This window comes from Doryrhamphus excisus, linkage group LG2, assembly GCF_037039965.1.
Source record: "Doryrhamphus excisus strain RoL-2023G ecotype Guam linkage group LG2, RoL_Dexc_Guam_v1.1, whole genome shotgun sequence".
Classification (NCBI taxonomy): domain Eukaryota; kingdom Metazoa; phylum Chordata; class Actinopteri; order Syngnathiformes; family Syngnathidae; genus Doryrhamphus; species Doryrhamphus excisus.
The window spans coordinates 26,888,486-26,901,654 of NC_136358.1; the positions used below are offsets into that span (position 1 = coordinate 26,888,486).

At 40.3% G+C, this 13,169-nt stretch overlaps 1 protein-coding gene and 1 long non-coding RNA gene across 4 annotated transcripts in view; both read left to right on the forward strand.

Annotated features, from left to right (window-relative positions):
* Nucleotides 1-173: 173 nt before the first annotated feature.
* On the forward strand, nucleotides 174-7,387 carry ubtd1b (ubiquitin domain containing 1b). 3 transcript variants are annotated; one of them, XM_058062580.2, is made up of 5 exons: nucleotides 174-600; nucleotides 672-818; nucleotides 4,051-4,278; nucleotides 4,348-4,505; nucleotides 5,313-7,387. In XM_058062580.2, the coding sequence occupies exons 2-5, from the start codon at nucleotides 737-739 to the stop codon at nucleotides 5,568-5,570; spliced, it is 726 nt and encodes a 241-aa protein (XP_057918563.2). In that variant the 5' UTR covers nucleotides 174-600; nucleotides 672-736; the 3' UTR covers nucleotides 5,571-7,387. The 3 variants fall into 3 exon arrangements, with proteins under 3 accessions (XP_057918563.2, XP_078645145.1, XP_057918562.2); XM_078789019.1 differs by having other exon boundaries at nucleotides 174-510; nucleotides 601-818; XM_058062579.2 differs by having other exon boundaries at nucleotides 174-818.
* A 677-nt stretch (nucleotides 7,388-8,064) lies between these two features.
* LOC144898116 (uncharacterized) overlaps nucleotides 8,065-13,169 on the forward strand; it is an 84,202-nt gene continuing 79,097 nt past the window's right edge. The window contains exons 1-2 of the long non-coding RNA XR_013627007.1: nucleotides 8,065-8,287; nucleotides 10,246-10,358. This is a non-coding gene — a long non-coding RNA (uncharacterized LOC144898116). The remainder of the gene's footprint in view (nucleotides 8,288-10,245; nucleotides 10,359-13,169) is intronic.

The window sequence follows — 13,169 nt, forward strand, 5'->3', positions numbered from 1 at the left end:
CAAGTCAAATGTATTCATTATATTGCTTAATGTAAATATATGATCATAGATTATAGATCAATGATATGTTTATTTAGTATGGCGTCCCTTATACGATCGTTCATTCATAGTTAGTTTTAATTCCGATTTGAGTGAACTCAACACCTGCTTGTACTCGAATGCGCAAGCGCGAAAAAGTTCAGCGGAGTAGGGGAGTAGGGGAACCTTTGGCATGGAGCTGAGCGATATTTAAGGGTTTAAATGGAGAATTAACAGAGGAACCCGTCTCAGGGTGTCGTCAGAGACAACAGGCTTCGTCACCACCCTTAAAAAACTGGGTTTGTTTCGATAATACCACTAGTGCTCCGAAGTTTTGAGCTTCTTACCGCGGAAGCTAACTGGCTAACCTGATTAGCTTGGAAAAGTGCTTGGTCGACTTGACAACATCTCAACTAGGCTGACTTTACCAAGCAGCCAAAGAGCAACAATTTTGTCAAAGATGTCCTGAGACTAAAGAAAACGATTTGCTAGGTGAGCCGTCAAACTCTTTGAACCATAGTTACTGCGGTCCACGAGTTTTGACGCTTGCTTGATCGCGTTTGAACACAACACTTGATCCAGGTAACACGCAGCCATTCATGACCTGTCGCTTGCAAAATTGTACCCGCCGCCCATCCTCCTCCTTGGGCTAGAGACTACGATGGACACCCTGCTGAGCTAGTAGGACGCGTGAAAGCACACTAAATCCCCGCTAACCATGGGAGGATGTGTGGGAAGATACTGGGAAAGATGGGACAACACACAGAGAAGAGGCTCCTCCAGGAACGGTGGCCGGGGAGGTAAGGAGTGACGCGCTCACACACTAATGACAAATGCTATTCATCGTCAAATGGGATTATGCATCTCAAGTGACGACTTGGAATTAGTTTGCATCAAGTTACTGAGTCAGGTCGCTTTCGGTGTTTGGTGATTTTGGAATTGCTAAGTCAAGCCACCATCAGTCTACAGCATATCCCACATTTTGCACTAAGTATACTTGAGTAGGCTCTTTCATGCCTAGAGCTAACAGGCAGACCACAAAGTGGACAGAGTCCTCAACAGTTAGGTAGCCACGTGTCAAGTACCAGAAAACACCAACCGAGTAGAAGAGAACAGATAAGTACACATCATGTTAAAATATAAAGCATATTTATTTACTGTATGTACGTGGAATGACAAAAAAAACAATTGCATAACCATTCATCCATCTATGCCGTTTATCCTAGGGTATGACTAGGGTCATGGGGGTATGCTGGAGCCTATCCCAGCTGTCTTTGGGTCAGCCTGGTCCATTCCAGGGCACACATAGACAGAATATACACAGAAGTTGTTTTAATTTCTAATCCATCAGCAATCAAGGCACAATTTTGTTGACCATAATTTTAATGCGAGAAAGTACAAACAAAGCTTGGAAACTACTTAAATTGGTTCACAAATCTATAATAAAACACAATTATTAGTGATAACAATGTAAATGTTTGATACAGCCATCACTGAGACAATTATGTTTGTGTCTTTGTATGGCTGCACCAGCACTTAACAAGAGTAAATATTAGACTAATAGCCAGACTAAACACAAGAGCCAGACTCAACAAAAATAGCGGGCTTTCTGAATGGCTGCACAGTACCCAGACAACAATACAATTGAAGAGTGGAGTGGAGAATCAGCCAAAAATAATAATAATAAAATATCTGTTGCTCAGAACAGATAGTAAAAGTCGTCAGAAAAAACATGCATATGCAGTACATCTCCAGGAACTTTGACTTTTTATTGTTTAGATCCTCTACTAAAACAATCTGCCATTGAAAAGTAGGGAAGTCTCATGACTCTATGTGGGTTGTCAGCAATTGACAAGTCACATACAGCATCCATTTGAGGTGCGACTTTATGCATGGCAGCATAATTTGTCCTGGTGACAAAATCGGTTCCAAAAGGATCAATTGCGTCACCAACGCCTGGATGCTTTGTTTGGGTAGCAGGCAGTGTACGAATACCGAGACATATGGAATAAGACCAACATCCCATGTATTACAATAGGCTTGGTTAGGCTAAGTTGTGAGCTTCTCTTTATCAGTATAGTTGCAGAAGCTTGAACTGTCGCGGTGACAAGATAAGCAACATTTGTAAGGAAACTAGTCTATATCTATTTCTTCTTAAATGTGCAAAGTGTTGTGTTGTTGCTGCTGTCTATTTACTTTGATATAGAATGGAATCACAAAGGTATCCCATAATCCATTGAGGGACACTGGTGTACCTCAGGTCCTGTGGAATAAATTGGGATATAATGGTAATACAATTATTTATTATATCATATTTATTATTATATGTTCCAGAGTCAAACTGTCACCATCGTAAAACTTCTTAGTAATGTACAGGTAATGTTTTAAGTATCATTTGAGTATTTTAAACTTGTGTTGTTGTGTAGCAATAGGTTTACTCTCATTAATTATACATTTGATGTGCAATGAATGCAGAGGTGTTTGGGGACAGGAAACTTTTCATACATGGCAGTGTGTTTTCTGTTTGTCTTGTTGTGTTGTTATTGTTATTTTTTAAAGAGCAGCCTGAAGCTAGATGTGTGCACAGGGCAGCCATCCAAGTGGCTAATTTGCGTAAGTGTCCAAGCTGTTGTGTGGCTGCATTCCTTAACTGCGGGGTGGCATATTATTATGAATTATTTCACTATTGTCATGCCCTGGTGGTGTAATGGTACACACTGCTTCCTTTCATGCAGACAGCACAGCTTTGATTCCTGGCCAGGGCCTCAACACCCAGCCATTGATGTCCAGGATAAATGGGAGGGTTTCGTCAGGAAGGGCAGCCGGAGTAAAAACTAAGCCAAATCAAACATGCAGTTGACTCACTCTGGCAACCGCTGACAGGGGGAAAAAAAAACCGAAAACTTAAGTGTCACCATATTGTTGTGTTGCGCTGAGCAGCCAGGACAGAGCTGTGTGTATCTTGTAGGGCTGCAAGTAAGAATTATTTTAATAATCGATTAATAGGTTGATTACTTTTTCCACAGTAAGGTTCCACAAAACTGAAACAGAATGTTCTTCAGAATGATACAAAAAGGCCAGAAATGGAGGTTGATCAATTCCTACAGGTTCTGGGGAACTTACTACTAGAAATTGGAGTATCTGCCCACTTCTCATTAAAACACCCTTTTGACCTAATTATTTACACGTATTCCACTGGAGGTCTGCGTCACACGTATGTATTATACATGAAGAATTGTCATTGAGTCCTTGTCAGGAAGCTCTGTCCACTAATCCTACACCATGACACCATGACACCATGTCACCATGTCCCCCTCCCTGAGCCGCTTACACCATAAATAATTACTTTGAAAGAAAGGTGACCTTTTGGATGCCATTTTTTTTTTACTCTTCGTCTTCGTCCCCTGGCACCCTGATTATTTCTGTGCTACGATGATCAGCCAAGTGCGGCTGATGCACATTTCCGTAAGGAAGACGTTGCAAAGGAGGTGGCTGTTCCTTGATTGGAAGCTTCCAAAAATGTGTGTCCGAGCAAGCGTGTGCCACACTCCCTCTACTTAGATAAGTGCTTTGTGTTAATATTTAATGATGGGAAACAGAAGTAAAGTCACCAAGATAACATGTGCCTGCACGCATACGGCAAACTCTGAATCGTGTCCAGAATTGTTGAAGTTGTGCAGGATGTTGTCTTGTCTGTTGCTATCACGTGTCAGGGATGACAAAACAAAGGATGATTTATTTTTTTTTTTAGAGAATATCTTATTAAGAAATAACCTTTACATGCACGTGACGTGTGTTCTCTAGCGTTATTATTATTTCCTACAGTTTGCTTGCTTGTAGCTGTTCTTATCAGGATGTATTATCATTTTGTAGCAAAACAAAGGCATTGCAATCCTTTAACAATGTTCCAACCTAACTGCTTTGAAACTTACTAGTGTTTTTGTGGCAAAATATCAAAACAAAATTATAAAAATATTTATGTATTTCTTTTATATTTGTTTTCTTTTCTTTTGTTGTTCTCAATGTTGACAGGACGAAATGAGCCGCTAAAGAAAGATCGACCCAAGTGGAAGAGTGACTATCCGATGACCGAGGGCCAGTTGCGCAGCAAGCGGGATGAGTTTTGGGACACCGCGCCCGCTTTTGAGGGCCGCAAGGAGATCTGGGATGCATTGAAAGCTGCAGCTGTTGCTCTGGAGTGTAATGATCATGAGCTGGCCCAAGCAATAGTCGATGGTGCCAATATCACCCTGCCGCACGGTGAGCACGACACGGCAAAATGCACAACTGGCTTAAAACTCAAACTTGGATAACGGTCATTTTTCCCAGGTACTCTGACTGAGTGTTACGATGAACTGGGCAATCGCTACCAGCTGCCCGTTTATTGCCTTGCTCCGCCTGTCAACCTCATCTCAGAGCGCAGCGACGAGGACAACAGCGACAGTCCCCATCTCCCTGCAGCACCCAAGAAAGAATTTCAGCTGAAGGTAGAGAAGTACATTTCTAAATGACAGATTCCTGCAATGTATTATTTTTGTTTTAATTAAAGCGCTTACCTCCACTAAGGCGAGACGGGCTGCATGTAGTGTCCTGCCCTGCAAAGGCTGCACCTCTCCCTGCATTTTTGTTTGGTTTTTATTGTTGCGGATTAGAACATTCATTCAGCATGACGGCTGACACAGTTGTTGAAAGAACTGCAGTCCTTTTATTTTTTTAAATTCAGTATGATGTCCACTGAGACAGCCTGAATTTGACTATTTTCACTGACTTTAAGGTCTATTATGCAAAATTGACCTTTTCATGATTTGTTTAGAGTAATAGAGTAAGAGTAAACTCTCTTTTCCTGGCTGTTTGGAGGCCGGAGGCCAGGACAACAGACATGCATTCACATGGCGACATATTGAGGCCAGCAAAGTAATGGATTTCATTTGCATTCATTGTGTGATTTAATTAATTTATTATCGTCCCATGTCCTAGTGGAGACAGTTTTTTTTTCTGAACGAGAAATCATTTCACGTTTTAACACAGGTTAAGAGACAGGTGTGGACGTACACAAACTCATTAGCATTAAAGCTACAGACACATGAACATGCATATTTCTAGAGGGTCTTCATACTGTAACGGAATAAAAAGTAGATTTTAGTTAACACGGTTTTGTGCAACCTGTGTTATTTGAATTGTCGTCGTATATATTTACAATGTGACATGTTGCCCACCCGACATCCATTGCAGCCCGGTCATCCTGGAAGTGGGATTATTTATTATTTTCATTTACCACTCCCTGTCGGCTGCAGGTCCGCCTCTCCACAGGGAAAGACCTTCGCCTCAGCACCAGCATGATGGACACTATCGGTCAGCTGAAGAAGCAGCTGCAGGCCCAGGAGGACATAGATGCCACCCACCAGCGTTGGTTCTTCTCAGGCAAACTCCTCACGGACAAGACGCGACTGCAAGACACAAAGATCCAGAAGGACTTTGTCATACAGGTCATTGTCAACTCTCAGGGTCTCCCCCAGACCTCTCCTGCCAGCAGCACCCCTGCATCGGAATAGCTGGGTCAGAGAGGACACAGAAGCTGACTCTAGCAGTACCAAGCTACACTAAGGGAGACATTTTATTCTGAAATGGATTCAAGCCACTACTCATGCATCTGCCCTTTTATCGGAACTCTCCCGGTGCCAATGGAAAACACAAGGAAGTGTTTTTGTGGACATCTACGTATTGACACAGCAATCATTTTCCTTTGCAAGGGAACGGCACAATCTCTTCAACATTTTCTTTCATTATTGTGGAAATAATACTCATGGCGCATTTTTTTTTTTTTTTTTTGCACATTTGAAGATTCTTCCTTGTAGTAGTGGTGTGCTTCTACAAGACAACTCAGTAAGGGTTCAGAAAGATGCTTGTTTCATTGCTAGGCGAACCCTGCCTATTAGATCAGTCTAAGCTATGCTGCCTTTGTGGTGATTTCTTGTTATGAAATCATTGTGCGTTTGTATGCGGATGTGTGGACAGCAGTTTATAATTACCTTCACATTATTGCATATCTTATTCAGGAACAGCAGTAGCTTATTCAGGAAATTAAGAATTCCTACCCAAATGCAGTGTTATCGGCTGCGACGTCAGCTGCTGATGCTACTAAGTCTCACTTTAGTTGTTTTTCTCTCAACCAGTCTAGAAATGAATCCCTTTACTAATGGCAATCTCCAGTGTGGCTGAGTGGAGAGTCTTTCATGTCCTTAACTGGTACACAGAAGCCTTATGGGAATGTTTTATATACGCATTAGATCCAACTAGGGATGGGCATTTGACTAAATGTCTTGCTTCGGTTATGGTAAATATGAACTATTAATTTGTTGATTTTATTAATGGGATGGGAGAATCTTTGAATGTTCTGAACTCCTGTTTCAGTCTCAGGAGGTGTTTGGTTATGAAAGTGGTTATCCGCAGCTATGTGTAGGACGCATGATCCTTTGCTTGACAAAGTTGCCCATAAATGGGGCACACACCTCATGGCGGCGTAACAAGTCAATCACAGACAATAACACAAGGTGCATTCATGGTTCGACAAAGGCCCACGACCCACCAGTTTAGAATCACTGCTTTAGACCACAATCAAGTTGAGTCTGAAACAACAGCGCCTCTGCTGAAAATATGTTAAATGCACACATAGAATCAGAATAGGGATCGCAGACAAATGAAACGCTTGAGTTGTACTTCCTGTTTGCAGATGACAGTGGTATGCCTTCTTAAAGCGACACGCCTGGAAGGCAGAACCGTTTGTAACCACTTCTCCCTCGTTTGCTAGCTGTTAGCAAAAAAAATAAATGAAGAGCTTTATTGCTATTAAATAGCTATCAGGTCAATTCTTCAAGCTGGAAAAAAAAACCTGTAGCTCCACACTTCAACAATCAGTCAGTGCAATCCAAGTGCTGCAGTCACTTTTGTTATTTTTGCTGTACGCATGCAACATCATGAAATATCCACCACTTCCATGTTTTTAAATAGCACAATCACAGCCACACCTCACCGCATCATGACTTTCTTTTCTAATTTTGTCCTCCTATTCAGCCTCGCAGCTTGTCTGCATTATTATTATTATTCTGTAAACTTGAATATGCATTTTATCTGTATGTGCAATACACTTTAAACATAGGCTTCCTATTTTGTTTTTTTTGTTGTTCCTGACTGTGGATTTGATAGAACACCATCTTGTGTTAATGTGATATATCCCAACTGCAGGAGCAACCCTTCTATATGTTCTATATATCACCCTGCCCGTGTCAACACTTTGTAACGTATTCCAGCTTGTCCCCCAGGCCTCTTATCCTGGGTGTTTGTCTTTTACAAATTAAATATCAGAATTATTAAGAACAATGTATGGAAAGTTTTACTTATAGTAATTCTTCATAATATAAAAAAAGACCTACCAAACATAATCTTTAATACTTTATATTTGTTATTTGTTTTTTGGCCACATTGATTAGGATTAAATGTTACCAAAAAATAAACTAAATAAAAATAAATCTAAAGAAGATAACATGGCAAAATAGTCTTAAAAATGTACTTCTTGCCTTACTATCATTTTAAATACCAGCAATTTTATAAGTTATCTTGATTTGGACTTAATTTCAAACACAAAAAAATATTTTTATAATAACATGGCTAGAATAATATACATTTACCTAATATAATTCTAAATTCAGAAAATTTATGACAACTTGTATGATTTGGACATAATTTCACCAAAAGTCATTCATCTCAGCATGATAACGTGACAAAATCAGACAAAAAATACATTTTACCGAATAGTATATTATCATAATAAATACTGCTAATCCATTACAATTTATCTGCAAAAATTGGATTTGACACCCTGATTTGTAGTTCGTTTCACCAATCCAAATCTCAGTATATGAAAATAGTATTTACAAATGGCTATTTCAACCGTCTCTTGATCATCCAATCAGCAGCCAGAACGCAGTGTAGATACATTCACAGACTAGCAGTGAGTCGGATATTTCAAAATCATCTTTGCTTCGTCGTTTAAATACATCACAACCTGGCGAGGACAGAAGCAGAGTTATGTAAATGTTATGCAAATATTATGCAAATGTTATCAACACTTTCATCAGTTTCAAGGAGGTATTCAGAAGTTGTTGACGTGGAAACGGCATTGGAGGTCTCTAGCCACGACCAAATGGCCACATAACAAACAATCTGTCGCTTTGTGGCGTCGACCCCAGGATGCAATGAGGCCCGACTGCAGGTAAAATATGTACTTTATTAATAAATGCTACTATGCCAAGGCGGGATACCAACAAATTTAGCAGCTACTTTAGCATTAGCAGTTTAACGACAAATGCTAATATTCTGCGCACCTGAAGTAAATGGAAGCATAACTACAATTAGCAGCAGGTGTGAGAGAACAGAAATGTAAAGCAAGGAAACACAGAACGGAGCAGAAACGGAAGTAATACCAAAATAAGGGCACATAAAAAGGGTACTAAGGCCTGAAAGGGAACAAACCACAAAGTCAAGCGGGGCAGTATAGTTTCGTCTTCTACAAAATCAGTCTGATTAACTCTTCATGTATATTGTAAATACTCTATTTGTTCAAATCAGTAGGTTTAAAAGTGAAATATAAGATTTCCATCACAGATAACATAAAAAATTAACATTACAGTAGCTGCAAAATGTTAAACCTTTTTTTTCTATTTTGAATTAGACAAAATTTCCCCAGATATAAACCTGATCTCAGTATGATAACGTGGCAAATTAATATTAAAACTCCAACAAAAGTAAAAACACTGTAAGGATGCATGCATATTCTAGTCTGCCACAAGAGGGCGCACCTCGCTTGTATAATAAACTCAAGTGGCTCTCATTAATAGCACACACAACTCCTTCATATTTTAATGCATTTGCTCATTTTATACATGTAAAAGTTGTTGATTTTTTCAAGTTGTGTGACCAACCACTCCATTATGATACATAATTCTGATACTCTCTCCAGATGGGGAACTTTCAAATTAAAGCAGTGCACCACATACTTGAAACATCCCTCCCCCTCGGCCTCTTCCCGTCTGGGCAAATACAGCCATTCAGTGCAGGGTCTGTGGAGGATTGTGGTGCACCATGCTGAGGGAAAAAGCCCCTATTGACGGTGGAATTTCACTGGCCACTCTTGCAAGTCTCAGCTCATTCTAAACTCTTAAGCTGACCCTATATACCGCCATAGCTAAGACCTCTGAGGTTTGATTCACTTTCTTTTTGTTTATGTGTAAAAACAAACGACATTCCCTTTATATGATGCTACAACTATCATTCTCTCGTTCAATTTTACAGCATCACCGTAAACCTTAATAAACCACAATAAAGGCTGGAAAATAATGTATAATAATAATGTAGAGCAACTACACATGATAACCCGCACAGAAAACTTTCTAGATCTTCCAGAATCTGCACCTATTCAGTTGTATTTCTTTCATATTCGTGCTTTCTGTGAAAAATGTCTGTTTTATTGTCTGGTTGCTCGGATCCTGAATCCGATCCGGAAGTACAGATTGGACAGTCCCAAGTTTCCCAATGGTTTAGCATTTTAACGTGTTTTTGCGTTTGCCCTTGTGACTCTTCCACACGACCAAGTAATGTGTTCACAAAGTGTGAAATGCCGTTGACAGATTAAAATGTTTAATTTCTTTTGCTGTAACCACTTGTGCCTGATGGTGGCGTCTTTAGGAATTGTAAACAAATGAGGCTTTCCCTTACGAGCCGTTGCGAGCCACGTAAACGAGAAGGAGAGCTTGCGGAAGGGCCAAGAGCTTATCTGGCTTACAGCCGCGCCCATATAAGGAAGTCCGCTCCTCTGTGACATCACAAAAGAACAGTTTTCCCACGCCTTCTGAAACCGAGCGTCCAAGGCCATCCCTAACTTCTTTCGGGGCTCACTTCCAAATGGACAAACCTCATTATCTTAATCTTTGCCATCATTTAACAGGAGAATACAACAATCTAACAACATTTATTGGTCGGGAAAGGTGAAAAAGCATAATAGGTCCCCTTTAAAGTCATTGAAGTTCATGGTGAGTCTCCTTAACTATTAACAGCAGTAGTAGAGTAATATTCTCCACTGGTCACTAGGTGTCAGTATTGTTACTGTGATGAGACAACAGCCACCAGGAAGTATGTTGTCAATGCTAACGAGTCTATTTTAATTACGTTTAGGTGTTCAGGGTACATCCGACCAATAGGAGGCCTCAAGGAAGACCCGACTATGAGACAACCGTTTCTGACTTTATTGGAAGCTGGGGACACTAGACGGAATATCGTCCTGCACGGTGAGTACTTTTACTTTATTTTCATTTTATTTGACTTTTTACTTTTTGCTTGCATGGTTCTTACGGATGTTTGAATGTAACTTCATGAAGGTTATATGATGGATGTTGACGGTTTCAGCCTGATTGAGATACCAAATGCACACAAAAAAGTGATCCCACCTCCACTTATGTAACATTTCATTACAGTAATACATCATCTGTTTGTTAACAAACAGGAAGTGGAGTTCCTAGATAAGACACCAGGGGTGGATATTAATAAATCCGATTTACAGTATCTACCAGAATAGCAAACGACTGGAACCGGAATAGATCCAAAGGAGTCCAATCCCAAGTGTTTGTAACCACTTTTACGGCTAATCCCCAGACTCCCACTCTCACCAGACTGTTATCCACTTACCTAACGCTCACCTGTCGCGTACCAGCAACTCAACTAATGCGATGCTGTGTGTGTGCGAGTCGCCTAAAGAGCTTTTTACCGCAAACCACAAGCGTGAACCCGTTTACCCTCGACATAGCCCGAGAGGCTACGTCACTCACTGGGCCCACTCGGATCCCAGCCAATAGGAAGTAGTAGGAGTTTCTTTTTCATGTACATTCATAGTTAGCGATGCGTCGTTGCAGTCGGGGGTGTCCACTGATTCCCCCTTCAGTGATGCATTTTCGACATGACATATGAGCTCCGTCTAAGACTCGCGTTCCCACAGTTGAGGGGAAAAGTGAGGCTCCGGGGGGGATTGAAGGTTAGCGAAGAGGAGTTTGACCGGAAAATTGAAGGTTTTAGTTAAAGAATCCCACGAGTACCTTCCTTAGTTTCTGGAAAGTCGCTCATTCTGTTTCAGTTTACAAAACATATTTTGCTTTTTGACAGTATATTGTCTGAATATTTTGACTTTATTCATATAATATAGGGGTTTTATTTTTGCAAATTATTTTTAAATCATATATTTTTGTAATATATTCTCCCATATTTGTAATTTATTATTATTACTTTAATATCACAAGTATATAAAAAACATTATTGTGATAATAAAACCTTTTCCTTGTAATATTGGATTTTTTTCATAATATTTTGACTTTATTGTCATAAGAGATAATAGATAAATAGACTTAATTTTTGTGTTTACCCCTTATTTCCCTCATCAAAATTATAACCTTACTCTCTGAATATTATATTTATTCTCATAATATTATGATAATATTGTTTTTTGTAAAATCACCACATGTTTCATATTTCTTTATATTATAATATTGACCTGAATATTATTGTTTATTTTTTATTCAAGTATACCTTGATACCTTCAATGTGGCTGTATACTATTTTACTTATACTTTTTCCTCTTATGTGCGCTTTGTGGCATTTTCTCTGCCGGCTTCATATGGTGAGGAATTCATCTTCATGCTGCCATAAAGTGACTATTGCGGTTCGATTGCGTCAAAGTCAGCCAGACAGCAGAAGTTGCATTTATTTCCTTCACAACTCCCCGTTTAAATCATACAGTAACGACAGCAGCGAGGCAGCTGGCGTGCATTCCTGATCGAAAAACACAGGCATGGTCGCAACGCTGGCCTACATAACGCCGTGTCCAAGCCACATGGCGGGGCACCACGGTGGAAAATGACAATTTGTGTCACTCGCTCTTGTGCTATCAGGTTGCGCTGCTGAGGTTTAGTTGGCTTTTTTGCGGCATCGGACTCTCGCTGTGCACAGACACATTCATCAGGTTTAAAGTTGTTTTTCTGGCAAAACGGCACTAAGGGGGAAAGATGCCTGGATCACTTCCTGGACTCCTGCTGTTTGTGCATAATACATTTTAAGAGACACGGAAGGAAGCTCTGTATTACAGCCATTCAGACAACCGTGATTCAAGTGTAAAAAGATGTTAACCAATCAAAAATATAGAAAAACAAACAACAAAACTGCCAATGAAATTGGTTCTTTAACTTACCGAGAAGTGATTGATGCTTGCTCAAAGGTAAGCAAAGTTAATAGAAAAAAGCATGAATGAATTATGCTAGTTCCATCAACAACACTTACGATGTCCGCTCTCCTTGCGATGGCTGTATCTTCCAGCACGAGACGTGCGCTCCAGTCCTTAGGTAAAAAAAAAAAAAAAACGCTGACGCAAACAAGCATCACAGGGCACATATAGACAAACAACCATTCACACTCACATTCATACCTATGGACAATTTGTTGTTTGAATAATTTTACTTTATTTTAGTTTTATTGTGTGCAAGGCTCATTGTTGTACTTTGTATGGAAAATGTTGAAATAGAATTATTCCTGTTTTGCCCCCCCCAGTGCACATTCATTCATTCATTTTCTACCGCTTCTCCGCACGAGGGTCATTTGTATGCTGGAGCCTATCCCATCTCTCTTCGAGCGAGAGGCGGGGTACACCCTGGACTGGTGGCCAGCCAATCACAGCGCACATATAGACAAACAACCATTCACACTCACATTCATAACTATGGACCATTTGGAGTCGCTAATTAACCTAGCATGTTTTTGGAATGTGGGAGGCAACCGGAATACCTGGAGAACATGGCCGAGGGTGGAATTGAACCCTGGTTTCCTAGCTGTGAGGTCTGTGCGCTAACCACACGACCGCCGTGCAGCCTGGCGAGTGTTTAAAATCATCAAAATAGGTCAAGATACTGCAACTGTTCCATGTTATCATCAATATACGCGTTAATGCATGACCCCAGCATGGATATCAAAGCATGCAAACGTTGTTTTTTTAGAAGGCTTCATAGTCGGAATAGGTGTATCCCAATGACAGCACATGTGCTTATTTTGTTGTTGCTTGT

Coding starts and splice junctions, on each gene's coding strand:
- ubtd1b (XM_058062579.2), top strand. CDS start 737: ATGGGAGGATGTGTGGGAAGATACTGGGAAAGATGGGACAACACACAG. Junction 819..4,050: donor CAGGAACGGTGGCCGGGGAG/GTAAGGAGTGAC, acceptor CAATGTTGACAG/GACGAAATGAGCCGCTAAAG. Junction 4,506..5,312: donor AGAAAGAATTTCAGCTGAAG/GTAGAGAAGTAC, acceptor TGTCGGCTGCAG/GTCCGCCTCTCCACAGGGAA.